General features: G+C 46.7%; 1 protein-coding gene and 1 long non-coding RNA gene across 2 annotated transcripts; both read right to left on the bottom strand.

Moving 5' to 3' along the window:
• Positions 1 to 6293: 6293 nt before the first annotated feature.
• Positions 6294 to 10378, bottom strand: ADRA2A (adrenoceptor alpha 2A). The gene is made up of 2 exons (XM_043476462.1): positions 9665 to 10378; positions 6294 to 9521 (listed from the first exon to the last, which is right to left on the bottom strand). Exon 2 carries the CDS (start codon positions 9229 to 9231, stop codon positions 7828 to 7830), a length of 1404 nt encoding a protein of 467 aa, XP_043332397.1. The 5' UTR covers positions 9232 to 9521; positions 9665 to 10378; the 3' UTR covers positions 6294 to 7827.
• Positions 10379 to 11067: 689 nt separating this feature from the next.
• On the bottom strand, positions 11068 to 22872 carry LOC122446741. Its single transcript, XR_006270991.1, has 3 exons — positions 22441 to 22872; positions 18009 to 18087; positions 11068 to 12065 (listed from the first exon to the last, which is right to left on the bottom strand). It is a non-coding gene; the product is annotated as an uncharacterized LOC122446741 (long non-coding RNA).
• Between the last annotated feature and the right edge of the window lie 3628 nt (positions 22873 to 26500).

Genomic DNA, 26500 nt, shown 5'->3' on the forward strand with positions numbered 1-26500 from the left:
AGGCCAGGCTCCCCTCAGCGAGTCCCTGTCTCCCGCCTTTGTCAACCTGCTTACCACTCCCCTGTACCCACTTAATATCTGTCTCTCCCTCAAAAGAAGAAGCTCTGCGAGGTCAAGACCCTAATTATCTTACCACTCTGTCCCCAGCCCCAAGCACGAATGGAGCGCTATCAGTGGTCTTCGTTTGGGAACAGCTCCAAAACATCGTTGTTGAGTGAATGAATGAATGGAGAAAGGAATCTATCATGCATTAAAACTCTCAGTGCCTCCTCTGAGGTTTGTCATTGTTGTTGTTTAGTCATGAAGTCGTGTCCAACTCTCTGCGACCCCATGGACTGTAGCCTGCCAGGCTCCTCTGTCCATGGAATTCTCCAGGCAACAATACTAGAGTGGGTTGCTGCTTTCTCCTCCAGGGGATCTTCCCGACCCAGGGAATGAACCTGTGTCTTCTACATGGGCAGACAGATTCTTTACCTCTGAGCCACTGGGGAAGCCACCTCTGGGGCTAATGGCATGAAAAAGAATCCTGAAGGTGTGTATCTGTGAGCAGGAAGGCTAAGGGGTACCCTCAGGAGCTGGGTAAGGAACAGCCAGATCCCCAGTGTACCCAGGGCACACACAGATGGGGTCACTGACCTGGGCCAGCGCCCACCCCTCCTCACCAAGGCCCCAGTCTGCTGGTCATCACTGCCAGGCAGCCCGGTGTCTGCTTCTTGGCCTCCTAAGCTGGGCCTCACAGGCATGAGGACCGTCTATAGAGAACTTAGGTCAAAGGGTGGCTGCGGCTCTCTCTCACCTGATGGGCCCGCTGGCAGGCGTGCGGGTCTGTGTGTCTGTGTGTGTGCCTGGTCTGATCTGCTCATAACAACCCCGATATACACCCTCCCATCCACGAAGTCGGGGAGGAAGGAGGGCCTCTGAGTTTTCCTTCGACATCTGCCCAGCGGCCCACAGAGCTGGCCATGGACACAGTGAAGAAGCTGGGTGCTGGCCTCCCTCCAGCCTGTTTCCCCAAGAGTGGCATCGCTCAGACTTTCTCAGACAGCGGGTTCTGTGCTGGATGGTGCCTACCTACCCTGTGACTACCGCCTCTGCTGTTGCCCACCTGCTCTGAGCCCTGGGCGGCGGCCGGTGTGAGTACCCGGGTTGAGGGCAGAGGAGGTGCTATCCCGCAGGCTCTCTCCCTGCCCACCAGCTACAGTGACCCTGACCAATGGCACCTTCCAGACATCCTCCCTGCAAACTGCAACTCTAATATTTGAGTTACAGCCCTCTCCCCTCAGCACCCCCCCACCCCCCCACCGGCTCCTGACAGCTCCAGGGTGTGTCTCCGCTTCTTGGTGGTTTCACCCAGCTGTGCCTTGTACTAACAGAGTGCCCTCTTAACCCCTCACCACTTACCTTCTCAGTGAACCATCTTGTTTTTCTCAGATGCAAATTTCAAAGAGGGCCAAGTTCCTGCCCTTGAGCCGAACTGAAAGAGCCTGACAGGCCTCTCCCAATGGCCTTCCACACCCTCCTGAGCTCCCTGGGGTCAGACACCCTTCCACGGAGGACAGGACAGCCCACTGCTAAGGAAACTGCAAAGAACCAGTGCCGGCCTCTCCAGAATGGCCCACCCCTCCTCCCAGCCTCCTCCTCTGGCTCAGCTCCACTGCTTGGTAGGGGAGCGGGACTGCAGCGTGGGGGGCGAGGGTGAGGTGGGGGGCCTCATCTAAGGCGAGGACAGCAGAGAGCAGAGACGGCAATTCACAGACGCTTAAAACCCATCAACAGAAAAGTCTGCTGAGACCCCTCAGCCCAGCAAGATCCAACAAGTGTTTCTGCACATACCATTCACTGAGATGCTCCATAAAAAAAATGAAATTCTGCAGTCCAGGGAGCTTGGGAAACCTAACACACCATATCATCTCCTCTCCGAGAATCACAACCCACACTGGCATAGTCAAGACAGAAGACCAAAAGAAAAAGTACCTGTTAAAGACTGGTTTTTGTTTTTGCTTTCTTTCTGGCCACACTGCACGTGGGATCTTAGTTCCCTGATCAGGAATCGAAACCTCGCCCCTCGCATTGGAAGCGTGGAGCCTTAACCACTGAACCCCCAAGGAAGCCTTGAAAAGGTACCTGTTGTTAAAGGTCACTGAACCAGCATTTCATCAGCTATTAATATGTGGATGGATAAAGAGGCTAATGATAGATGGGAGATAGAGACTGAGATTAATTTTTATAGTTATATAAGTACAATGAAACACAGTTTTAAATAGCAGGGATCCAGACCAACCATTTTCATTTTATAAATGAAGTCATGGGGGTTCAGAAAAGCTTTTACCCAAGGTCACACCACTGGTAAAAGGTGAAGACAGCACTGGAACCCAGGCCTCCTGATGCCTAGTCCAGGCTTTTTCCAACAGGTCCTATTTCCTTTTTTTGCTTGACTCTAAACCCCAGGACTTCTGGTAATCAAAGAGATTGATGCTATTTTCAAGACAGACCCTGGTGTTTGTGATTAAGCTCAGTGACTTCACAGGGCTTCCCTTGCAGGCATGCCCTCTGCTGAGGAAGGCGCCCTTTCCTGCATCCCAGACTCAGGGTCAACCGCAGGGGGTGGCAGGGCCCAGGGCAGAGGCCTGCAGGTGAGGATGACATTGAGCCCTGACTCTGGATAACGGATCCTGCCACCCTGGCGGCTCACACAGTGAAGATATCCGCCTGCAGTGCGGGAGACCTGGATTTGATCCCTGGGTTGAGAAGATTTCCTGGAAGAGAGCATGGCAACCCACTCCAGTATTCTTGCCTGAAGAATCCCCATGGACAGAGGAGCCTGGCGGACTACAGTCCATGGGGTCGCAAAGAGTCAGACATGACTAAGCGACTAAACAAAAAACAAAAACAAAAAACAATCTTTAATAGGTACTTTTTCTTTAGGTCTTCTCAGAGTCTTGGCTAGGCCAGGGTGGACTGTGATTCTCCGATTCACACACTCAGCTTGAGTTTGGGAAGTGGGCTTCCTGACAGGTGTCCCCAAATGGGAACAGACATTTGACAGGACATCCCCAGGGATGAAGTTGGAGACACAAAATCTGGGGCCTGACTTAGGCCTCGGGGTATTATATAGGCCTGGCACTGTTCCACGGGACTCAGCTGCTAGAACCAGAGCTGCCTTCCCACCCGCCCTCCTTCAGCCTACGTCTTGGCGTCTCTGAGCTCCTGCATCTTACTCTCTGAGCCCCCAACCACAGCCATCTCTCCCACACCGCACACTCACAGCACAGAGGTGTGTGTGTGTGTGTGTGTGTGTGTGTGCACGCGCTCACTCAGTTGTCAGATTCTTTGCAATCCTATGGACTATAGCCCGCCAGGCTTCTCTGTCTATGGGATTTTTCCGGCAAGAATATTGGAGTGGGTAGCCATTTCCTCCTCCGGGGAGCTTCCTGACCCAGGGATCGAACCCACATCTCTTGCATTGGTAGGTGGATTCTTTACCACTGAGTCACCAAGGAAGGGGCTGCCAATGCAGGAGACCCGGGTTCAAACGCTGGTCTGGGAAGATCCCCTGCAGAAGGGAATGGCAACCCACTCCAGTATCCTTGCCGCGGAGAATTCCATGGACAGAAGAGCCTGGTAGGCTACAGTCCATGAGGTCACAAAGAGTCAGACATAACTTGGTGACTAAATACACACACACCAGGGAAAACCCTCCTCCAGTCCTTTAGCAGAAAAGAAATTGAACTGAGACTTTCAGGAAAGACAGACCCCTGGGGCTTAGGCTCAAAGGAGGCTGCCCTCCCCCAACTCCAGGCATTTAGTGGGAGTGAATCTGGCAAGACATGCTTCAGAGCCCAAAGCCAGTGGCTTTTGGTGCCCCAGCCAAAGTCACATAAAATAGAAGACAAAAACAAATCCAGGTAATCAGGATCAGATTTAGACCGGAAGCCCTACACAGACAGGCTTATCTCCTTGTCTTTAGACTGAGATCCTCGAATGCCCTCCCCCACCCCAGACCTTTCGGACTGAGGGCTTGAGGCCTCTGCAGCAAACAGCGGTGACCCCAGCATCCTAGCCTCGGCTCCAGCCCTCTCTCCCCTCCCTTCCCCAGACCCCATCCATCTCTGGGGCTTCTCTGCTGCTGGGGTGGGGCAGGGAGGGCCTGCCCTCTGTGGCTCTAGTGCCCACACTTCCCCTTTCTCAGGGAGCAGGGCACTTCCCTGAAGACAGAGCAGTTAACTGCAAACAGTTTTTGTTATCTGCCCCTGTGTCTGGGACACACAGCCCAGTCTGGGGGCCTGTTGGGCTGGCCTGTTGTTTGCCTTTGGGGCACTGGGTGCCTTGAGCAAGCCGGGAGAGAGAAGGAGGCTGCTGTGGGGATAGGCAGCGGGGCACAGCCCCAGACTGGGCAGCCTTGGTGCCAAAGGCCGTGGCTTCTGAAGCTCCAGGCAAGGGTCACTGGAGCCAAATGCCTGTCCACTGTCTTCAGAGTCAGAGCATCTGATGCTGGAGGATTCTCCCTCCCACCTCTAATAAAATCCCTCAGAAACATGGTCTTCCTTCTTCCAGGCCCCTCAAAGCCCAGATCCCTTCTAAAGGCTCTGCACCCTCCCGCCCCTGCATACCTACCCTGACCCCTGCGCTGTGCTGCGCTGAGTCACTCAGTCATGTCTGACTCTTTGCGACCTTGTGGACTGTAGCCCACCAGGCTCCTCTGTCCATGGGGATTCTCCAGGCAAGAATACTGGAGTGGGTTGTCATGCTCTCCTCCAGGAGATCTTCGCAACTCAGGGATTGAACCCAGGTCTCCCGCATTGCAGGCAGATTCTTTACCACCTGAATCACCAGGGAAGCCCAAGAACACTGGAGTGGGTAGCCTATCCCTTCTCCAGGGGATCTTCCCGACTCAGGAATTGAACTGGGGCCTCCTGCATTGCAGGCAGGCTCTTTACCAGCTGAGCTATGAAGGAAGCACACCCTCACCCCACCCCCACCCCAGAAAAGTTAATAAGGAGATATTGCAGGTGCTGCCCAAGGGGAATACCTGGAGGTGAACTGACGATCTGCTCCTGGGGCATCCAGAGCTGGGCTGCACATGTGTTGTAGGTGACTGGTCTTACAAACCCATCTCCCCCCGAACTTGGACCTGTGGCTTGGGATTGCCTCTCAGACCCAGCTCCTGGGACGGTGGCTCTCCCTCACCAGCACAGCCTTTTATGATAAACACATGAGAACTCTTGATATTCCACTCTTGGTCAGTTGCTTCCAACAGAAGGTCACCCAGAGCTGAGGGACCCTGAGCAGGTCACTTCCTCTAAGAAGATGAGGGGTTGAATTCCTGATTTCTAGACCCTTCCAGCTTCAAAGTGCCATCACCATAACCACAGGGCAAGGGTCTTAAACCCTCCTAGACATCGGGACAGAACTCAGTATTATAGGAATGCAACAGGAATCTGACCTTTGGCCAGAGACAACTCAACTGATCAAATAATATGTGGTTATGTTTAGGTTTATATCACAATTGCTTCATATACCATGCATGCATGCTAAGCCGCTTCAGTCATGTCTGACCCTGCGACCCTATGGATTGTAGCCCACCAGGCTCCTCTGTCCATGGGATTCTCCAGGCAAGAATCCTGGAGTGGATTGCCATGCCCTCTTCCAGGGGATCTTCCCAACCCAGGGATCGAACCCTTGTCTCAGGCATCTCCTGCATTGGCAGGCGGGTTATTTACCACTAGCATCACCTGGGAAGCCTATACCATACTATGGGCTATGTACCACATGTTGTATATCATTACATTGTTAGGTCTGGTACACATTTTGGAGTATATGGCATAATTTGTGCATCTACCACACTTGGGGGATGTATACATTTTGAGGGATAACACACATAAGGGCATAAAGACACTGCAGCATGCACATGCTTTGTGTGCATCTACACACTCGGAATATATCCAGTGATCTGTAGATATAGCACACCTTGTAAGAGACTCCACTGCTGGGAGCATTCTGCAAAGTCTTAGTGATATAACTCTGGCAAGACCCTGGGTAAAGAGTACAGACCCTAAGACCTGATCACCCTGCATGCAGTACACTCCCTCTACTGTGGTTAACCTGGAACAAATCTCTTGCCCTCTGAGACTCAGTTTTTTTCACCTGTTAAATGGGGATCTTAACAGTATCTACCTCATAGGCTTTGGGGGACAATTAAATGAAACAGAGCTTATAACAGACTTACCATCACATCTGGCAAAGAAGAAACACATGATAAATGGCAGCTTTGTTACTGCTTGGCCTTTTAAAAGTGTTTTATAATGCATAAGTATTTTTTTATTTCAAATATACATAAATTCAGATGTTTCCAGAGTCTTAATGCTTTTGAAAACTCAGATAACAGACAGACCATTTAATTCATATTTATTTCACATTTGATCTGTAAACTTTTTATTTAAAAAAATCCACTGTCATTAGCAACATGTGCTGACATTAATTTTTCTTTAGTGAAATATGAGCTCCGGCCTTAAAGAGTCTCTGTCTAAAACATAGGGCAACTTGGGTGTAAACAAGGTCTCCGCCCTTCTCCCTTGACTTTGGGAGTTTATCAATGACTTGATCTCAACCAGAAAAACAGGGAGGAAAAATGGACAACACTTTGATACTTAAGAGCTCTTGGGGCAGGAACTGTACAGTTGGGCAGGCCCATTTGTCTCTTCAAACTGTTTACTTTGGGCAAATTGTATCAGGTTTGCTTCTTCCACATAATTTCCACTTCTCAGTGTCTAAAAACAGCAGGTAAAAGATTTCCCACAGTCAGCACTCTGAGGGAGGGAGTGGTAACACATACATCCAAGATGGAAACATAGGTACTTTTCAAGCAGTGGCCCCAGGGGATGGGAGGAAGGGGACACTGGAAAGAGGTTTTAAAGTGCGGTACTGGAGTGAAAAAGGGTGCATCCGAGAATGATGGCTTTATACATAGGGCTGCTGCGAGGCAGAAAGGTTCATTTACTTCTGTCTTGGTCCATCCTTGTAATATTTACATAGGACAAGGCAATTATGCTGTTAGGCACAGGGGTGGGGAAATGGACAGAAATCTTTTCCCCCTCAGGAAATCTCAACCCAAGTCCAGTCCCAAGGGACAGTCACCAGTTGCTGGTGAAAAGGACACAGAGAGGGTAATGACACCAGAAAAGGGCTCACTTTGCAAAGAGGCTTGCCCTGAACTAGACACAATGTGTCTGCCTGGAGGGCATCTCCAGTAGCCAGGATTCAGACATCAAAAGCCAAGAGACATTTGAGACCCCCCAACCCCAAGTACTATCAAAAATAGTGTATATTTACAAGGGGGGATGGGAGGGCCCGCAGGGCTGCCCTGAGCATTTGTTTAAAAATAAGAGTTGGGGAAGCTGAGAGCAATTAGCCAGCGCTGGGTAACCCCCACCCCCACACCATCTGTTAACCCTTTGGGAGTCATCCATCCCCTCTGGGCTCTCGTGCTTGCTCTGAACGACTGTGACAGCTGGGCCCAGGGGAGGTGAAAATACTTTTAGGAAACAATACTGAGTTGGGGCTGCCCAAGAACCCAGGAAGATGGCTCTGAGTGAGGAGCTGCCCTAACAATAATGAGGGGGTTGGAATGGGGAGTATGGCCCTCCCAAGCCAGTACTTTCTCAGGTAGGAGAGCGCAGATGCCCGCAAGAAGCGGCAGAGCCATCCTGGGGCCAAGAAACTCGGAACAGGCAGGACCCAGGTTTCGGCAGGACCACGTAGACGCGCCCCCTGGATCCCAGCTGCCTGCAGTCAGCGCAAGTCTGTTCTGCGGGCGCGCGGACTCCGCACTCACACGATCCGCTTCCTGTCCCCCCGGCAGAGGATCTTCTTGAAGGCGCGGCGGAAGTCGTGATTGAAGATGGTGTAGATGACCGGGTTCAGCGAGCTGTTGCAGTAGCCGAACCAGAAGAAGAACTTGAAGAGCGTGGGGGGCACGGGGCAGCCGATGGCCGTGAGCGTGTAGGTGAAGAAGAAGGGGAACCAGCACACCACGAACACGCCGATGACCACCGCCAGCACGAAGGTGAAGCGCTTCTCGCGGTTCTGCCGCCCGCGCCAGCGCGACGCCTTGGCGCCCGCGCCAGAGCGCTCCTCCGCCGGCCCGGCCGCGGGTGCCCCCGGCCCCGTCGCCCCCGGCCCGCGCCGCGGCAGGCTGTCCCCGGGCTTCACCTGGCTCACCCGGGCCTTGCCCTTGGCCCGGGGCCCGCGCTCCGACCTGCGGGACCCCGGGGGCCGCTCGGCGTGCTCAGACGAGGAGCTCTCCTCTAGGTCCAGCGCGTCGGCGTCAGGCGGCCCTGCGGGCGCGGGCTCTCCCGGGGCACCATTGAGCTGGACCTGCAGCGACGCGACCTCGGCGCCCACGGGGCCCACGCCGCCGCGCTCCGGGCCCAGGCCGTTGGGCCTGCGCTCGGCGCCCCCCGGCAGCGCGGCGGCGGTGGCATCGGGACCCCGGCGACTGGGCGGCACGCGGGTGCGGCGCTTGGCGATTTGGTAGATGCGCACATAGACCAGGATCATGATCAGGCAGGGCGCGAAGAAGGAGCCGATGCTCGACGAGATGACGTACCACTTCTGGTTGTTGATCTCACAGCGCGGTTCGGCGGACGGCTGGCCACTCCTGCCTCTCTTCTCGATGGAGATGAGCGGGGGGAAGGAGATGACGGCCGAGATGACCCACACCGTGACGATGATGGCCTTGATGCGGCGTGGCGTGCGCTTCAGGTTGTACTCTATGGCCTGGGTGATGGACCAGTAACGGTCCAGGCTGATGGCGCACAGGTGCACGATGGAGGACGTGCAGAAGAGCACGTCGAGCGCCAGGTAGGTCTCACACCACGCCTTGCCGAAGTACCAGTAGCCCATGACCTCGTTGGCCAGCGAGAAAGGGATGACAAGCGTGGCCACCAGGATGTCCGCCGAAGCCAGAGACACCAGGAAGAGATTCTGGGGCGCCTTGAGCGCGCGACTTGTGAACACAGCAATGATGACAAGCACGTTACCGAACACCGTGAACAGCATGAGCAGGCCAGCCAGGCACACCAGCGTCAGCGTCACCTGCAGGGAGTAGGGGGTGGCCCGGGCGCCGCCCCCCGGGGCCTCGGTCCCGTTCCAGCTCGCGTTGCCCGCGTCCGGCTGCAGGGAGCCCATGGGCGCGAAGCTGCCCTCGGCCAGCGGCTGCTCCTGGCGGAACATGAACGCGGGTGCCCGCTCGCCTGGGCCTGCTGCCAGCTGCCTTCCGGCCCGGTGCCCCTGGGTCCTCCTCTTCCTCTCGCGCCTCGGTCGCCCCGCCGCGCCTCACATGGAGAAGGGGCCTCAGGGAGGCCGGGCCCCGAGCTGACGGACCGCTAGAGGCCCATGGGCCCGGCTCCGGCGAACCGCACCCGGTCCGCGCGCTTCGGGCGCTCGGGGTCGGCGCCTTCTCGCTCCCAGCTCCTAGATACAGCCAAGTTTTATTTCTAAGCGGCGGGAGAGAGTAGGTCGAACTGATGGGGAAAGAGAGATTTATTCTTCAAGAAGAGAGAACAAAAATCATCGGTGGCCTGATGACTTGGAAAGATAACAGGAAATTAAATATATGTTTCTATATCTTTGACTCTTGAGCCTGAGCGAAAGCAAGAGGTCTTACCGTGTGCGGGGCCCGCCCCCAACCCGGGAGGCAGGCGAGGGGTGCTGATGCTGGCTTGGGGTCTCGTGTCTCTCTCCTTACATCTCCGAAGCGAACACCGATACTCTCGCTTCCCCCAGACGCGGCGGGGCCGGCGGGGCCCGGGTTAGGGCCACGGTGCGGGCTCTGCCGCCTCTCGGAGCGTCGCGGGACTTCCAAAGTTGAGTGCCCTGCTGGGGCTGGGGCGCAGCGCGCGGAGCTCGGAGGCGGCGGCGGCGGCGGCGGGATGAGGGGTGTGGGGGCCGCATGAAGGCGCCCCCGTCCTCAGGCGGACCCGGGCTGGTGGGCGATCGGCCCTCTAGGAGCCGGGACCGAGGCAGGAGGTCTCCTGGGCGTCGGCCCGGCGAGCTTCGGGCGCTGAGCGCGACGGGACAGGCTGGGGTCCGAGGATAGCGTGAGTTTGGGCAGGAGAGCAGGGCAGGGGAGAGAAGGTGCTGGGGGTGGCCGGGCGGCGGCGCGCCGGCTGCTGGGCGTCTGCACTGAAGCCCGGGCCGCTGCTTCTCCGCCGCACTAGCCGTGGACTGGTTTTATAGCCCCAGGATCAAGCCGGCGTTGCTGAGCAGCCGGCGTCAGCCCCCACGTGGGAAGCCGACCCTCCCCCGCCCCTTGCACCTCCCCTCCGCGGGTCTAGCGCCCTAGCCCAGCGCGGGACCCACTGGAACCCTGCCCCCCTGGCGAGATGGGCCCTTTGGGGAGGCGGATACCCCGAGCGAGGGATTTAAAGGGCGTGCCCGGGGCGTGCCTGCTGGGAATTGGCCAAGCATCTCTGGGCGCGCCGAGCAAAACACATTGGGCACCCGGGAGTGGCCACATCGAGCTGAGTGGGACTTGGGAGGAAAGGGTGTTGAGGTCCCCCGGATGAATCGGGAGAAGCAATCACCGGTACAGGTCGCATCCGGAGCAACCCCGCCCTGGGCCGGGCCACACTTTTCCTGCAAGTGCTCCTGACGGCCGGGCGAGTGGGGCTGGTGAGAGGAAGGCGCACGTTCGGATCCAACCCCTGGGGCGGAAAGGGAGGCACCCCCCCCCCCCTCCACGCGGAGTGGGCTCCGCCAGAGTTAAGAACTCCACTGTGGGGAGAAGCGGCCATTTGTGGTCCCAGCTGCAGAGCTGCTGCGAGACCCGAGCAGCCTGGGTCTGAACCGGCGCCCCCTAGACCATGGTGAGGAGGGGTCCTGGAGCGGAGGCGGCGCGCGGCGGCAGCGCGAGGGCGCACTGACACCTGCCGGCCGCAGGCGGGCACCGCTGCGAGTCCACCCGCCGGCGCCCGGAGCCTACTCCCGCCCCTGAGACTGCCTTCTCTCATCTCAGGACAAGTTTGGGTCCAAGCTCGGGGACAGAGAACCGATTTTTTTATTGCACTCTGTCATGTTGCAGAAATCTTCCTAACGCATACATTCTTGTGTGGCTACCCTCTCCCCGGCGAGAGTGAGGCTTGGTCTGATGAAGACATCAGGAAGAGGGCTCTGCAGGCATCAGAGCCCAGAGCTGGCAGCCCACCCTGCCGGTACAGGGAAACCCACGCTTCCCGCAGATCCCGGAGGCCTGGATCCTGCCTGGCTGGATGCTCTGCTCTGGTCTTCTCTGAACCATTGTGTCTTTGTTGAGGCCGAAAGCTAGACTTCATCCTCCACCACATCCGCATTTCAGATGCAGGCACACCAGCCTTTCAGTAAGAGGAGGATGCTGACCAAGAGAAGAGAGAATGTTTTCCACGTTCCCTCTGATAGGAATAGAATGGAGAGGGGGTGAGTGCAGCGTTCCTCTGCATGCTCGGTGTCCTGAGATAGATTTTAACGGTTGCTAGAGTACCGGCTTGTATTGTGTTATCTGCACTTTTCAAATAAACAGTAGACAGTTTTAAGGGCAAGGCCCAGGAGGATAGGAACTGTCAGCAGGAGAGAGACCTAAAGAAAAGTTATCTTATTTAAGGGCCTACTAAACCAAAATACCTTGTGTAGTCAATCAAGCTGGAAGTTCCAAGGATGGAACAGATTGTTTCTCTGCCCAGTAGGGTTCAGGCTCAGGACTGAGGACTAAATTAAGGACCTTGAGCATCAAGGCTGAGCATCACCTTCAACACCAGCTGATGTCTACAGCCTCCACCAGTGATACAGGCCAGGGATACAGTAATTGATGTGGTTGCTCTTGATGTATAGTCCTGAAGTCTGTGTTTTTCAAAGTACTTCACAGGTGTTTCCTGCAACCATTCCTCCAACTGGATGACCTCCCTTTCCAGATTTAATTCTGAAGAGCCTTTCTAATCTGCTTTTCTGGAGCATCTGAAGAAAGTTAAGGCAATCTTTTCTCCCTCTGTTAAGTCCATTTTCCATCTTCTAACCAAGTCTCAGCTCTGTATCTCCTGAGAGAAGAGATATGGAGACATTGCATGAGGCTCTTGGAAATGTGGTCACACTCACCTTTGCACAGAAACTAGGAGCCCCAGACCTCAAGTATGAATGCTAAGAGAGAGAAGCATCAAAGCCCATGGCAATCTGGGCTTCACTGTGTTGTTCACAGACCTTAGGGCCCGAGTTTTCATAGACCATCACCGCCTATTTCCACACCAGCTGCTGACACATATCTCTCCTTCCCATCTCATTTCAGAAGCAAAAAGGGAAATGAAAATAGAGGCCACAGGGCTTTCTTTTCTTGGAATCTCTGCTGCTAGCCTGCGTATAACATTTCATGTCATGTTTTCTAAATGCTTCCCAAACAGCCAGTCAGCAGCCAGTCAGCTTCTTAATTCCTGGGTTTGGAGTCTTTTCTCCTAAAATGGAAACAGGCTTTTCAAGGAGCTAGGGTCTTGGAGGCCAATTCAGGACAATTATTAATAATAATGATAGCTGCCTTTTGTTGAGTTCCTAGTACACAATATGTCCAGGGCTAGCTAGAGAGCCTCTTTATATGCAGAGTTCTTCCTCTTAACATATGTGTTTGTCTCTCAGTCGTGTCCGACTCTTTGCGACCCCATGAGCTGTAGCTCGCAAGGCTCCTCTGTCCATGGAATTCTCCAGGCAAGAATACTGGAATGGGTTGCCATTCCCTTCTCCAGGGAATCTTCCTAACCCAGGGATCAATCCTGGGTCTCCCACACTGCAGGCAGATTCTTAACCGTCTGAGCCACCAGGGTAACACATGTATCTATCACCAAAAGCTCTGGCTCCTTAATTTGACACTCAGTGTCAGTATCTCTGAGCTTTAAGAGGCTATGTAGATGCTATTAGTTTTTTGATAGAAGATTTAGTGCTGCGCTTGCTGATTGAGACAGCACTTAGCAGAGAGATGTCCACAAAGACAATAGTTTCTATCCAGGCCTTTATATCTGCATTGCTTGGGAAGGTGAAATAGACTTACTAGTGCTCCACCAAGGTAATTTTGATTCATCAGGGCTGTGATGGAATGCAGACTGTGTATTTTAACAAACCTCCTTAGGAGATGCTAACATGCATACTCAGTGAAGATTCCCTGCTCTAAGTAATAAATACTAAATCTCATTGGGGGCAGCAGTGATGAGCAGTTGCCTTGGTGGGGGCATAAAAGTGGTGTCCAAGGAAGGAGGAGCTGCCAAGGATGGGCTCCAGATTGAGAATAACTGTCCTGGTTCTTCTGGGTCAGCCAGGAGGGTGTCATATTCTTCCAGGGACCAGAGGCATCACAAACAGTTGAGAGCCACTGTAAAGATGGAAGTTGACATTCCTGGCCTGAGGAGAAGTCAGTCTAGGGCACACAAATGGGGGTCCACTATTATTTCTACTATTAATAAAAATACATACTACAGAGGATCTGAATAGACAATTTTCCAAAGACAGCATACAAAATGGGCAGCAGGCACGTGAAAAGATGCTCAACATCACTAATTATCAGAGAAATGCAAATCAAAACCACATTGACTATCACCTCACACTGGTCAGAATGCCATTCTCAAAGTCTACAAACAATAAATGCTAGAGAGAATATCTAAAAAAGGGCATCTTCCTACACTTTTGGCGGGAATGGAAATTGGTACAACCACTATGGAGAACAGTAAGGAGGCTCCTTAAAAAGTTAAAATAGGACTACCATATGACCTGGCAATCCCACTCCTGAGCATATATCTGGAACAAAAACATAATTTGAAAAGATAATGTACCCCAATGTTCACTGCAGTGCTATCTACAATAGCCAGGACATGGACACAATCTAAATATCCATCAACAGAGGGATGGACAAAGACGTGGTACATATACACAGTGGACTATTACTCAGACGTAGAAAAGAATGAAATAACGCCATTTGCATAAACACGGATGGACCTAGAGATGATCATACTAAGTGAAGTAAGTCAGGCAAAGGAAACAAATATCATTTGATATCACGTATCACTTACATGTGGAATCTAATTTTTTAAATTATATAAATGAACTTATTTACAAAACAGAAACAGGAAAAAAAAAGCTTGTGGTTACCAAAGGGGAAATGTGGGGGGGGGGTATAAATTATGTGTATTAATATATACATATTACCATATATAATATAGATAACCAACAAGGACTTACTGTATAGCATAGGGAACTCTATTCAGTATTCTGTAATAACCTGTATGGGAAAATAATTTGAAAAAGAATGAACATATGTATATGTATAACTGAATCACTATGCTATATACCTTAAACTAACACAACATGGCAAATCAACTATACTCCAATAAAATTTATACATATATTTATATATTATATATGTATATATTACATATATTATATATTTAATATGTAATTTACCATGATTTATCAGGTTGTATTGGTTTCAGGCATATAGCATAATGGGCTTCCCTGGTGGCTTAGACAGTAAAGAATCCACCTGCAATGCAGGAGACCCGGGTCTGACCCCTGGGTCGGGAAGATCCCGTGGAGAAGGGAATGGCTACCCACTCCAATATTCTTGCCTAGAGAATGCCATGGACAGAGAAGCCTGGTGGGCTACAGTCCATGAGGTCGCAAAGAGTTGCACACAGCTGAGCAACTAATACTTTCACTTTTTCATATAGCATAATGATTCATGGCAGCATTACTTACAATAGTCAAGATATGGAAGCAACCTAAGTACCCATCAATAGATGAATGGATAAAGAAGATTTTATATATATAATAGATATATGTATATAATGGAATATTACTTATCCATAAAGAAATCTTGCCATTTGTGACAACACTGAGGGATCCTGAAGATATTATGCTAAGTGAAATCAGTGAAAAATAAATTTTGCATGATTTCGCTTATAAGTTGAATCTAAAAAACAAATGTATAAACATAACAGAAACAGTTATAGATACGGAGAACAAACAGGTGGTTGTCAGAGGGAAGGGGCTGGAGGAGGAGAAAAATAGGTGAGGGAGATTTAGAGGTTCAGACTTTCCAGCTACAAAATGATTCACTGGTATGAAATGTACAGTGTGGGGAATTTAGTGAATAATAGTGTAATATCTTTGTATAGTACATGGTAGCTAGATTTATTATGATGATCATTTTGAAAAGTATAGAAATACTGAATCACCATGTTGTAAAACAGGAACTATCGTAGCATTGTAGGTCAGTTATACTTAAAAAACAAACTCATAGGAAAAGCGATTAGAGTTGTGGTTACCAGAGATGGGGTAGAGAGAGATTGGATGAAGACATTTACAAAGTACAAACTTCCAGTTATAAGATAGATAAGTACTAGGGATGTGCAACATGAGAAATATTGAACTGCTGCATGTTATGTATGAAAGTTGCTGAGAGTAAATCCTAAGAGTTCTCATCATAAGGAAAATTTTTTTCTATTTCTTTAATTTTATACCTGTATGAGATGATGGATGTTCATCAAACTTATTATAATATTTTCATGATGTATGTAAGTCAAATTATTATGCTGTACATCTTAAATATAAACAGTGCTATATGTCAATTATATCTCAATAAAACTGTATCAATAAATACTGTTCATTAGCACTGACCCCATATCAGGCACAATGCTGAGCAGTTTATATACTCTATATTATTTTATGTAATTCCCAAGACCACCCTTTACTGTAGAGGTTATTATCTGCCTTGACAGATGGGGAAAATAAGGCTCGGAGAGGCTAAGCAGACAGCCTAGCTAATAGAGAACAGGATCAGATGTGGACCTTGCGTTTCCTGATTATAAGCCCAGTGAACTTCCTGTGTCCCTTTCTGGGAACCTCTCCCTCCACCACCCTGACAAAGCAGAACCTGCAGAGGTTTATCAGAAGTGAGAGCACCATCGGCCTGGCCCATCCTCCCTGTCTCCCTGTCCTCCCAGTTCATCTGTGGCTACTGGAGCAGGACAGTACAAGGCAAGACATGTTCCTTTGTCCCACCTCTGATGCCTGCAGTACTGGAGGAAACGTCAGGCACACTGCACAAGGCTGAGCATTCCCCAACCTGAGGGAGAGCTCTCTGGCCGTGAAGCCCAGGAACAACTGGCCTCCCCTTGGTAGAATCAACTGCTCCTTCTCATGGGGCCCAGACATATTTTCTCCAGAGTTCGGGTGAGCCTTCATTGCCCAAGTGCACCTGTTCTAGTAAATGGCAACCCACTCCACTATTCTTGCCTGGAAAATCCCAAGAACAGAGGAGCCTGGTGGGCTACAGTCCATGGGCTGCAAGAGTTGGACACAACTGAGAGACTAAACCTATCTACCTAGTAAGGGGAAGCTATTCATCTTGGCATTCCCCTAGCATACCTAAAACAGGCTTTTTAACCATCAAGTTTATGCCACCCACCCCTTGGGGATCCAACAGGACTCAGGAAGGACCTAGGCATTTACTTGTAGTTTTAACAAATACCCAAGTAATACAATAAATACCAAAATGTAAGACGCACTGGCATAGATATTTGATAAGTATTTGTATGATGAATGAAGAAAAGAAGTTGTGAATGAATGGATACAATTTAAAACTAAGCTACCCAAAATATAAGAGGTCCAAAAGACAGTGGCTAGATTCCAAAATTAGGATTTAGTTATCTTAACTAGTTTGAGATAAAAAACATAGATGCTCTCATTTTCTATCTCGAGCTCTATCTCCCTTTCTATCTATATTTTTTTCTGAAAAGGAACACTTAAGTAGTGGAAGATTATGTATTTATGACTACCAGTCAGGCAAATTACCAATACATGTAATTTAGCTTATACTAAATTATCTGTTTGTCCTGGAATTACATCTATAATTAAAGTGCCAGGTAACATTAAAATTCTTCTTGTGTGTGTGCATGTGTGTTCAGTCGCTCAGTCGCGTCTGATTCTTTCCGACCCTGTGGACTATAGCCCGCCAGGCTCCTCTGTCCATGGGATTCTCCAGGCATGAATACTGGAGTGGGTTGCCATTTCCTCTTCCAGGGGATCTTTCCAGCCCAGGGATTGAACCTGCATCTCCCATGTCTCCTGTATTGCAGACAGATTCTTTACCACTGAGCCATGGGGGATTTCATCTAAAAAAAGAGCCAGAAAACTGGATTGGAGATGATATTAATAGCTTATGACTATTTTTTGAAGACTAGGAAAAAACTACATCCTCATTAGCTTGGACTCCCAGGTTCTCACAAATCAAAGCTCAGACACACAAACACAGGCCACACACCCATGCATATGGACCATATGGGCACACACACTCACCCATCTGAAAATGATGAGCAGGTGGGGAACACAGTGTTCTCATTGCTGCCCATGCCCCACACACAACTGGAACCAAATGCTGCGATCAATTACTAACATCTGTCAAGTCACTGCATTGCTGACATGCTGGCAGGGAGGAGGGGCTGGCAGTCACTAGAAAAAAATCTATTGCTTCCTCTGAGCTATTATTTAATTCTTCCACTTTCTTGCTGCCAGTGCTGGAGCTCTTTGCAAGCACATTGTTCCTGAAGGTGAATGGAAGCCAAAAGAAAAGCATCACCTCCAAGAGTGTTGTTGGAAGGAGTGGCCTTATTTACCACCTTCCGTGTTTCTCATCACTGACTGTTAGATGCATCCTGCTATTCCCATGGAAACAAGTGCAAAGTCCGAGCATCACCTTCATCTTTTTTTTCCCCTAAGGTGCTAGCCCATCCTGCCTCCACCTAGATGAAGCCAAGTGATTTCTGCCCCTACTGGGCCCTCTGGCCAGGACCCAAGATAATAGTCTGTGCCAGGATCACCTCTATCTTAAGAATGCCCAGAAAGGTTGGGCTCTCATCTGGATCTTTGCTGCTGCCGACCTTGCAAGATATATGTGCGTTTCCACTAAAAATTGACTGCTGAGGGTTGTGCACACACATGAAACTTACCATTATTACCTCCTGAGTTTTCCAGGTCAGTCCTCGCAAATAACGCTCTTTCCCACCACATTCAGGTGAGTTATCTTGCCTGCTTTGTCCAGAAGCATAAGAAAAAGCACACTTGAATCAGTTATGGCGAGTGATGGCTATTTATGGCACGTGATGTCTATTTATGGCACAACAGGTGAGCTAGAGCCTCTGGCCCTTGGGGATAATGGAGATATTTGTGACCAACCTTAATAACTTTTAAACTAACATTCATTAACCTAATTAAGTAAAGTGAATCACCTTTCACATTTTCACAAAGAAACCATGGAAACCCCATGAACACACACATACACCACACACACACACTGTTTAAAAGGTAATCTGGTCGTTCTGCTCCCTGGAAATGATTTCTTTTTTCCATTCTCTCTAGTTAATGATACCAGCAAAGCACAAGCTTTTCCCTCCTAAAGGGGCCCCTGCCAGCCAGCTCCAGGGAGTGAAGTCATTAGGAATTCAGGCTTTGGAGTAATATAAACCTGGCTCTGGTCCTGCTTCTGTCACTTAATAACTGTATTAACTTACTTAACTTTCTGGACCTTGGTTTTCTCATGCAGAAATGGGGGAAATAGTAATAAGCATCTCAGGCATGCTCTTAAGTGAATGTTTATTAAATGAATACCTGGAAAATATATAACACAATGTTCAGTATTTAATAGATGCATTGTTGTTGTTCAGTCACTAAGTCATGTCTGACTCTTTGTGAACCCATGGACTGCAGCACACCAAGCTTCCCTAGATGCTTGACACACATTAAATATATTTGTTTATTTGGCAAAACTTTCTCCTTTATTAACCTGATTTTTCCTCAGACAGATGCAAAGATATTTGAAGATCTGCCACTTAAAGTTTGATAGTTAATAAATTGGTGTGAAAAATAAGAATTAAAAACTAAATAAAAGTAGGGAAATGTGACTTCACATTTTAACAGGTATTTATCCCTTTTTGTATATGTGAACAGCCAGGAATGGGGAGAAAGTCCCTTGCCTTAAGACTAAACCAAACTGAAAATCTTCTGCACAGCAAAGAAAACCATCAACAAAATGAAATAGCAACCTGCAGAATGGGAGAATATATTTGCAACTCATATATCTGATAAGGGGCTAATATGCAAAATATATAAAGAATCCATGCAACAAAAATTTAAATAAACAATCCAATTTGTTTAAATGCACAGAGGGGATAAATAGACAACTTTCCAAAGAAGACATACAGATGAACAACAAGTATGAGAAAAGGTGCTCAAAATCACTAGTCATCAGGGAAATGCAAATCAAAACTACAATGAGGTATCACCTCACACCTGTTATAATGACTGTTATCAAAAAAGAAAAGAAAGGGAACCCTTGTGCACTGCTGATAGGAATGTAAATTAGTGTAGCCACTATGGAAAAAAGTATGAAGGTTCCTCAAAATATGAAAAATCAAACTGCATGTGATTCAACAATGCTGCTTCTGAGTAAAACACTAACTCAAAAAGATAGATGCACCCTCACATTCACTGCAGGATTATTTACAAAAGCAAGATATGGAAACAATCTGTGTCCCTCAATAGATCAATGGATTAAAAAAAAAAAAAGTGGTACGTATATACAATGGAATACTACTCAGTCATAAACAATGAAAGAAATCTTGCCATTTGTGACAACATGGATGGACCCTTACAGCATTACAGTACTAAGTAAAATATGTCAGAGAGAGAAAGACGAATACCATATGATCTCACGTATTCATGTGGAATCTAAAGAAAATTCAAGCAAACAAACAAAAACCAAGTGCATAGCTACAGAGAACAGATTGGTGGTTACCAGATATGAGGAATAAGGGGTGAACAAAACGGGTGAATGGCAAAGGGTACAAACTTTCAGTTATAAAGTAAGTCAGTCATGATATGGAACTGGCACAAAAAATAGAAATGTAGATCAATGGAGCAGGATAGAAAACCCAGAAGAAAACCCAGGCACCTCTGGTCAGTTAATCTCTGACAGAGGAGGCAAGACTAACAATGTTGAAAAGACAGTCTTTTCAACAAACGATGCTGGAAAAACTGGACAGCTACATGTAAAAAAAGAAGAAGAAATTAGATCATTCTTTAACACCATACACAAAAACAAGCTCAAAATGGATTAAAGACCTAAATGTGACACTGGACACTATAAAATTCCTAAAGGAAAACATAAGCAGAACACTTTCTGATATAAATCAGAGCAATATTTTTTTCAATCTGTCTCCCAGAAAAATGAAAATAAAAATAAATGGGGCCTACTTAAACTCAAAAGCTTTTGCACAGCAAAGAAATAATAAACAAAATGAAAAGACAACTCACAGGTTGGGAGAAAATGATGTGACATACGAGAGATTAGTCTCCAAAATTTACAAACAGCTCAAGATGCTTAGCTCATTTCACACGCGAGCAAGGTAATGCTCAAAATCCTTCAACCCAGGTTTCAGCAATATGTGGTGAACTGAGAACTTCCAGATGGTCAAGCTGGATTTAGAAAAGGCAGAGGAACCAGAGATCAAATTGCCAGTATCTGTTGGATCATAGAAAAAGCAAGGGAATTCCAGAAAAGCATCTACTCTGTTGCATTGACTATGCGAAAGCCTTTTGACTTTTCCAACAAACTGAAAAATTCTTAAGAGATGGGAATACCAGACCATCTTACCTGCCTTCTGAGAGACCTGTATGCAGGTCAAGAAGAAACAGTCAAAACCGGACAAGGAACAACGGACTGGTTGAAAATTGGTAAAGGAGTACGTCAAGGCTGTATATTGTCACCCTGCTTATTTCACTTATGTGCAGGTACATCATGAGAAACATTGGGCTGGAGGAAGCACAAGCTAGAATCAAGACTGCCAGGAGAAATATCAATAACTTCAGATATGCAGATGACACCACCCTAATGGCAGAAAGTGAAGAGGAACTAAAGAGTTTCCTGATGAAGGTCAAAGAGGAGAGTGAAAGAGTTGGCTTAAAACTCAACATTCAAAAAACTAAGACCATGGCATCTGGTCCCATCACTTCATGGCAAATAAAAATGGAAACAGTGGCACATTTTATTATCTTAGGCTCCAAGATCACTGTAGACAATGACTGAAGCCTTGAAATTAAAAGATGCTTGCTCCTTGGAAGAAAACCTATGACAAATCTAGACAATATATTAAAAAGCAGAGACATCGCTTTAACAACAAAGGTCCATACAGTCAAAGCTATGGACTTTTTAGTGGTTATGGATAGATGTGAGCTCCTGCTGCTGCTGCTGCTGCTAAGTCGCTTCAGTCATGTCCGACTCTGTGCGGCCCTATAGACTGCAGCCCACCAGGTTCCTCTGTCCTTGGCATTCTCCAGGCAAGAATACTGGAGTGGGTTGCCATTTCCTTCTCCAATGGATGTGAGAGCTGGACCATAAAGAAGGCTGAGTACCGAAGAATTGATGCTTTCGAACTGTGATGCTGAAGAAGACTCTTGCAAGTCTCTTGGACAGCAAGGAGATCAAACCAGTCAATCCTAAAGGAAAACAGTCCTGAATATTCATTGGAAGGACTGATGCTGAAGCTGAAGCTCCCTCCAATACTTTGGCCACCTGATGAGAAGAGCTGACTCATTGGAAAAGACCCTGATGTTGGGAAACATTGAGGTCAGGAGGAGAAGGGGGGCTACAGAGGATAAGATATTTGGATGGCATCATCAACTCAATGGATATGAGTTTGAGCAAACTCTGGGAGATAGTGAAGGACACTGAAGCCTGGCATGCTGTAGTCCATGGGATCGCAAAAGATCACACATGACTTGGCAACTCAACAATGCCTCTTTACCTCTGATAATTTTCCTTGCTCTCGTTTGTTTTGTCTGAAATTAATACAGTTACTCCAACTTTGACTAGTATTAGCATGGTATATCTTTCTCCATCTTTTGCCTTTAATCTTTATGTATTTTGATATTTATAGTGTTTCTTGTAGGTAACATATATTTGGTCTTAAAAATCTACTGTGACAATCGCTTTTCACTGGCAGTTGAACTGATCATTGATATAGTTGAATTAATATCTAACTTCATTACCATTTTTCTGTCTTCCATGCCTTTTCTGCCTTTTATGCTTTGAATGGAGCATTTTATGATTCCATATTCTCTTAACATATTAAGCATATATTTAACTTTTTTAGCTGTCGACCTACTGTTTGCAATATTTATTTAAAATTAATCCAAGTTCCATTTCAAATAACACATATCACTTAATGGGTAAGGCAAGTGCTTTATACTAGAGTATTTCCAATTCCTCTCTCTCACCCCTTATACATAATATTGCTGCCATTTCTCTTATCCATAATCTATAGTCTCCAAATATATTATTGGAACCATTATGTTAAATCAGTGAAGAAAAATGAAAGATTTTACCTTCATTTATTCCTTAATGCTCTTCCTTTGTGTAGATTGTTTCTGACCTATATTACTTTCCTTCTCCCTTAAGAATTTCTTTTAGTAATTCTTGCAAGGGAAGTCCATTGGTGACAAATTCCCTAAATTTTAGTTTGTATAAAGGTATTTCTTCTTTTGAAGGATAATATCAGATACTACAGAATTCTCGGTGTTTTTTTTTTTTTTTTCCTTCTTCCCCTCAACACAGAAAGTATTTTCCTCTACTCCCTTTTGCATGGTTTTGAAACCCAGTCTGATGCAATTCCTTCTCCTTGCTCTTCCAGGGCTAAAGCGTTTTTTCCCTCTGGCTTCTTTCAAATCTTTTTTCACTTTTGCTGCTGCTGCTAGGTCATTTCAGTCGTGTCTGACTCTGCGCAACCCCATAGACAGAAGACCACCAGGCTCCCCCATCCCTGAGATTCTCCAGGCAAGAACACTGGACCGGGTTGCCATTTCCTTCTCCAATGCATGAAAGTGAAAAGTGAAAGTGAAGTCACTCAGTCATGTCCAACTCTTAGCAACCCCATGGCCTGCAGCCTACCAGGTTCCTCCGTCCATGGGATTTTCCAGGCAAGAGTACTGGAGTGGGTTGCCATTGCCTTCTCCGCTTTACTTTTGATTTTCCTGTAATTTGAATATGCTATGCATAGGTAAAAATTTGAGGATATTTATCCTGTTTGGGGGTGGGGGGGCTTCCTAAGTGACTCAGTGGTAATGCAGGAACTATAGGAGATGAGGGTTTAGTTCATTTCCTTCAGGGGCTCTTCCTGACAAATGGCAACCCACTCCAAGTCTTTTTGCTGGGATGTTCTCTCGGCTTCCTGGATCTGTACTTCAGTGTCTGACATTAAATTTGGGAAATTCTCAGTCATTATTGCTTAAACGTGTTTCTTCTTTTTCTTCTCCTTCTGGTATTCCTACTACATGTACATCATACTTTTTGTAATCTGATCGTCTTCCTCTGACTTTTCATTTGAAATATTTTTAATGGCATATTTTCAAGCTCACTGCTTATTTCCTAAATGGTGTCATCTGCTGAGCTATCAAAGGCATTCTTCATTTATTTTCATTTCTAGCATTTTAAAAATTCTTAAAATTTCCATCTCTGCTTACATTACTCCTATTTCTTGCACAGTCTATTTTTTCCATCAGTCTTTTGCATATTAATCATTAAATTCCTGGTCTGATGATTCCAGCATCCCTGTGATATCTGAATCTGGTTCTGATGATTGTTCTGGCTCAAGAATCTCTTTTAGTATGCCTTGTCATTTTGTTGAAAGCTAGACATATGTATTGGGTAAAAGGAACGGATGTAAACGTGCCTTCAGTAATGTGGTGCTAAGACAGGGGGAAGGGAGGGGCTCCACAGCCCTGTGCATAGGCCCACCTTTGAGTGAGCTTGTGATCCTAGGGCATGACCAAGAAATACTTAGTTCTACTCTGCCCCACTACCCCCTCCACCAACTCCAGTGGGACAGAAGGCTAGAGTTAGGTATTTCCATTCCCACATGAGAAGAGCTAGAGGGACCTACAGTTGGCTATTTCTCTTCCCCAAGAACAGTCAGGCCCTTATAAAACCCCAGAGATTAGCCTCTGGTAAACAGTTTCTCTTGAGGGCTGGACTTGTTAGGAACAAAAATGTTCAGTACATTTCAAAATGGCTAGTTTTTAATCTCCCCCATGCTAGAAGTATAAAGAGATTCTTCCCCAGTCTTCACTGTGAGAACCTGTTAGAGCTTCTCGAGGAAGAAATTCAAGTGTGGGAACCCCTTTAGACTGGGCCACATCAAGGGTTTTAATTCTCAAGGCTTGCCCATGCTGAGCCATCAGCAATTCATCAATTACAGTTTGCACTGGTTTCCATGGAAATTTACTCATGGATTTCTGCTCTGGTAATTGTGATTAACTGTATCCACTCAGCTCTCCGATTTGGGGGGCAGCAAATTTCCCTGTGATCTCAACACTCTGAGACAAATCTAGTAAGAGTTGTTTTCGGTTTGTTTCGCTTTGCATTTGTTGTTAGGACATTGTGAAAACTTCCAAGTTCCTTACATGCAGGACCAGAAAACAGAATTTTGGTTGTTTTATGTGTGTTTGTGTGTGTGTGTTTTATGGCATATATCAACCTCTAATATAACAGAAGTTTTACCATGTTTACCACTTGCCTTAAGCCAGTAGAACCTAAGTTTCATTTCCTGTGGTTTTTTTTTCACTAATATATCCTGCACCTACATCAGTGATTGGCATGTTAGTGAGTACTCAAACATTTGCTGACTGAATGTCCACCATTTCTTCAAATCCAAGTCTAGGGTATAGAAAAACAAAGGAACTTGAACACAGAATCCTCCATCAACCACACCACAAAAGCTAACTGTAAGAACTTTAATTTGGATTTATACCTTGCAGGCTACCTGGATTTAGTGGTCTTGGAAGCAAATGAAATGTGGTTGTAACACCTGTCACTCCATTGTTCCCTTAGATTCATTTAAACTTATCAGGATGGCTAGCCAGAAAGCCACATTTCTTAGTTATTACTCACAGAGCTCCAAACATTCAGCTCTCAGAAAGCTAAATCTAGAAAGGATAAATGTGTTCACAGATAAGCATACAACATCACAAAGTCAACATGATTAAGAGTCAAAAGAACACTGTATTAGTAGAGGTAGTCCCTAGTTCCACTGCGCTACATGTTAGTTGACTTAACAACCTCTTTGGGTTTGGTTTATCTTTAAAATAGGTAATGTCTTACCTACCTGAAAGGGACGGTCCCTGTAATTTCTTTGAACCCCCAACTCTAAAGCCATTAATCCTTTGCTTTGTCCAAAACAAATATTTTGTAATATTCACCTAAGATCAATATGAAAGATTACCTACACAAAAACAGTATCAGTTAAGTATATAAATTACACATTACACACTTAAGTCTGGCACTTTGCTTGTGGCTTGTATCCTACATTTGGTTTAAAAAGATGAGAGTGTGGGACTCAATCTAAATTGGTCAAAATTCTGACTTACAATGTATGATTTTTCACATTAGTAGATTCTAATGGAGAAAAAAAATGTTTGATTTGGCTTTCTTACACAATATAGACAAAGTCTGGCACTGTTTGTGGCTTGTATCCTACATTTGGTTTAAAAGGATGAGAAGAAAAGGAACTCAATCTAAACCATTCAAAATTCTGTTATAGTGTATGATTTTTCAAATTAGCAAATTCTTAGTGGAGGAAAAAAAATGTTTGATTTGGCTTTCACCTGCTTAACCTGTGTAAATCAAGGCCTCACTTTACCAGCTTTCACTTGAGGAACCAATTTCAACTGGGGTGGCGCAGATGATGTGGTTAATGGGGAGCTGAGTAGGAAAAAAACCAACTAAGAAATTAGAAGACCCGGGCCCTAATTTCAATGTTGACCTGACACTCACAATGTATAACTCATTTAATTAATTACCTCGGATATTCCTTCATCTTGAAAATAAAGATAACGGAGTCATATTTACATAAAAGCCAAAGAACAGCAAGGGAATAATGAAATTAGCTTACTTAAAAGTGACAACAAACTTATCCTTACACCCAAGTATAACCAGAACCAAGAAAGTGGGAAACATGATTACCAATGTTATTAAGATACAGAAGCTGAATCCTCAATAAAATTGAATCCTCAAAATATTCATAGCCCATGGAATTGTAGTAATTCAAATTATTTTAAGATTCACTGCTGGATAAATAATAGAGAAAAGTTATAAAATAACTGCCATGGCAGTTTGGTGTAAGCAAAATCTTTTTGACATTAAAACTTGTTTTAAAGATTTTCCTTGAAAGAATTATTTGTATGTTTTACACCATGGAATATTACTCAGCCATTAAAAAGAATTCATTTGAATCAGTTCTAATGAGATGGATGAAACTGGAGCCCATTATACAGAGTGAAGTAAGCCAGAAAGATAAAGATCATTACAGTATACTAACACATATATGTGGAATTTAGAAAGATGGTAATGATAACCCTATATGCAAAACAGAAAAAGAGACACAGATGTACA

Source organism: Cervus canadensis, chromosome 8 (assembly GCF_019320065.1).
Source record: "Cervus canadensis isolate Bull #8, Minnesota chromosome 8, ASM1932006v1, whole genome shotgun sequence".
NCBI classification, from domain to species: Eukaryota; Metazoa; Chordata; class Mammalia; order Artiodactyla; family Cervidae; genus Cervus; species Cervus canadensis.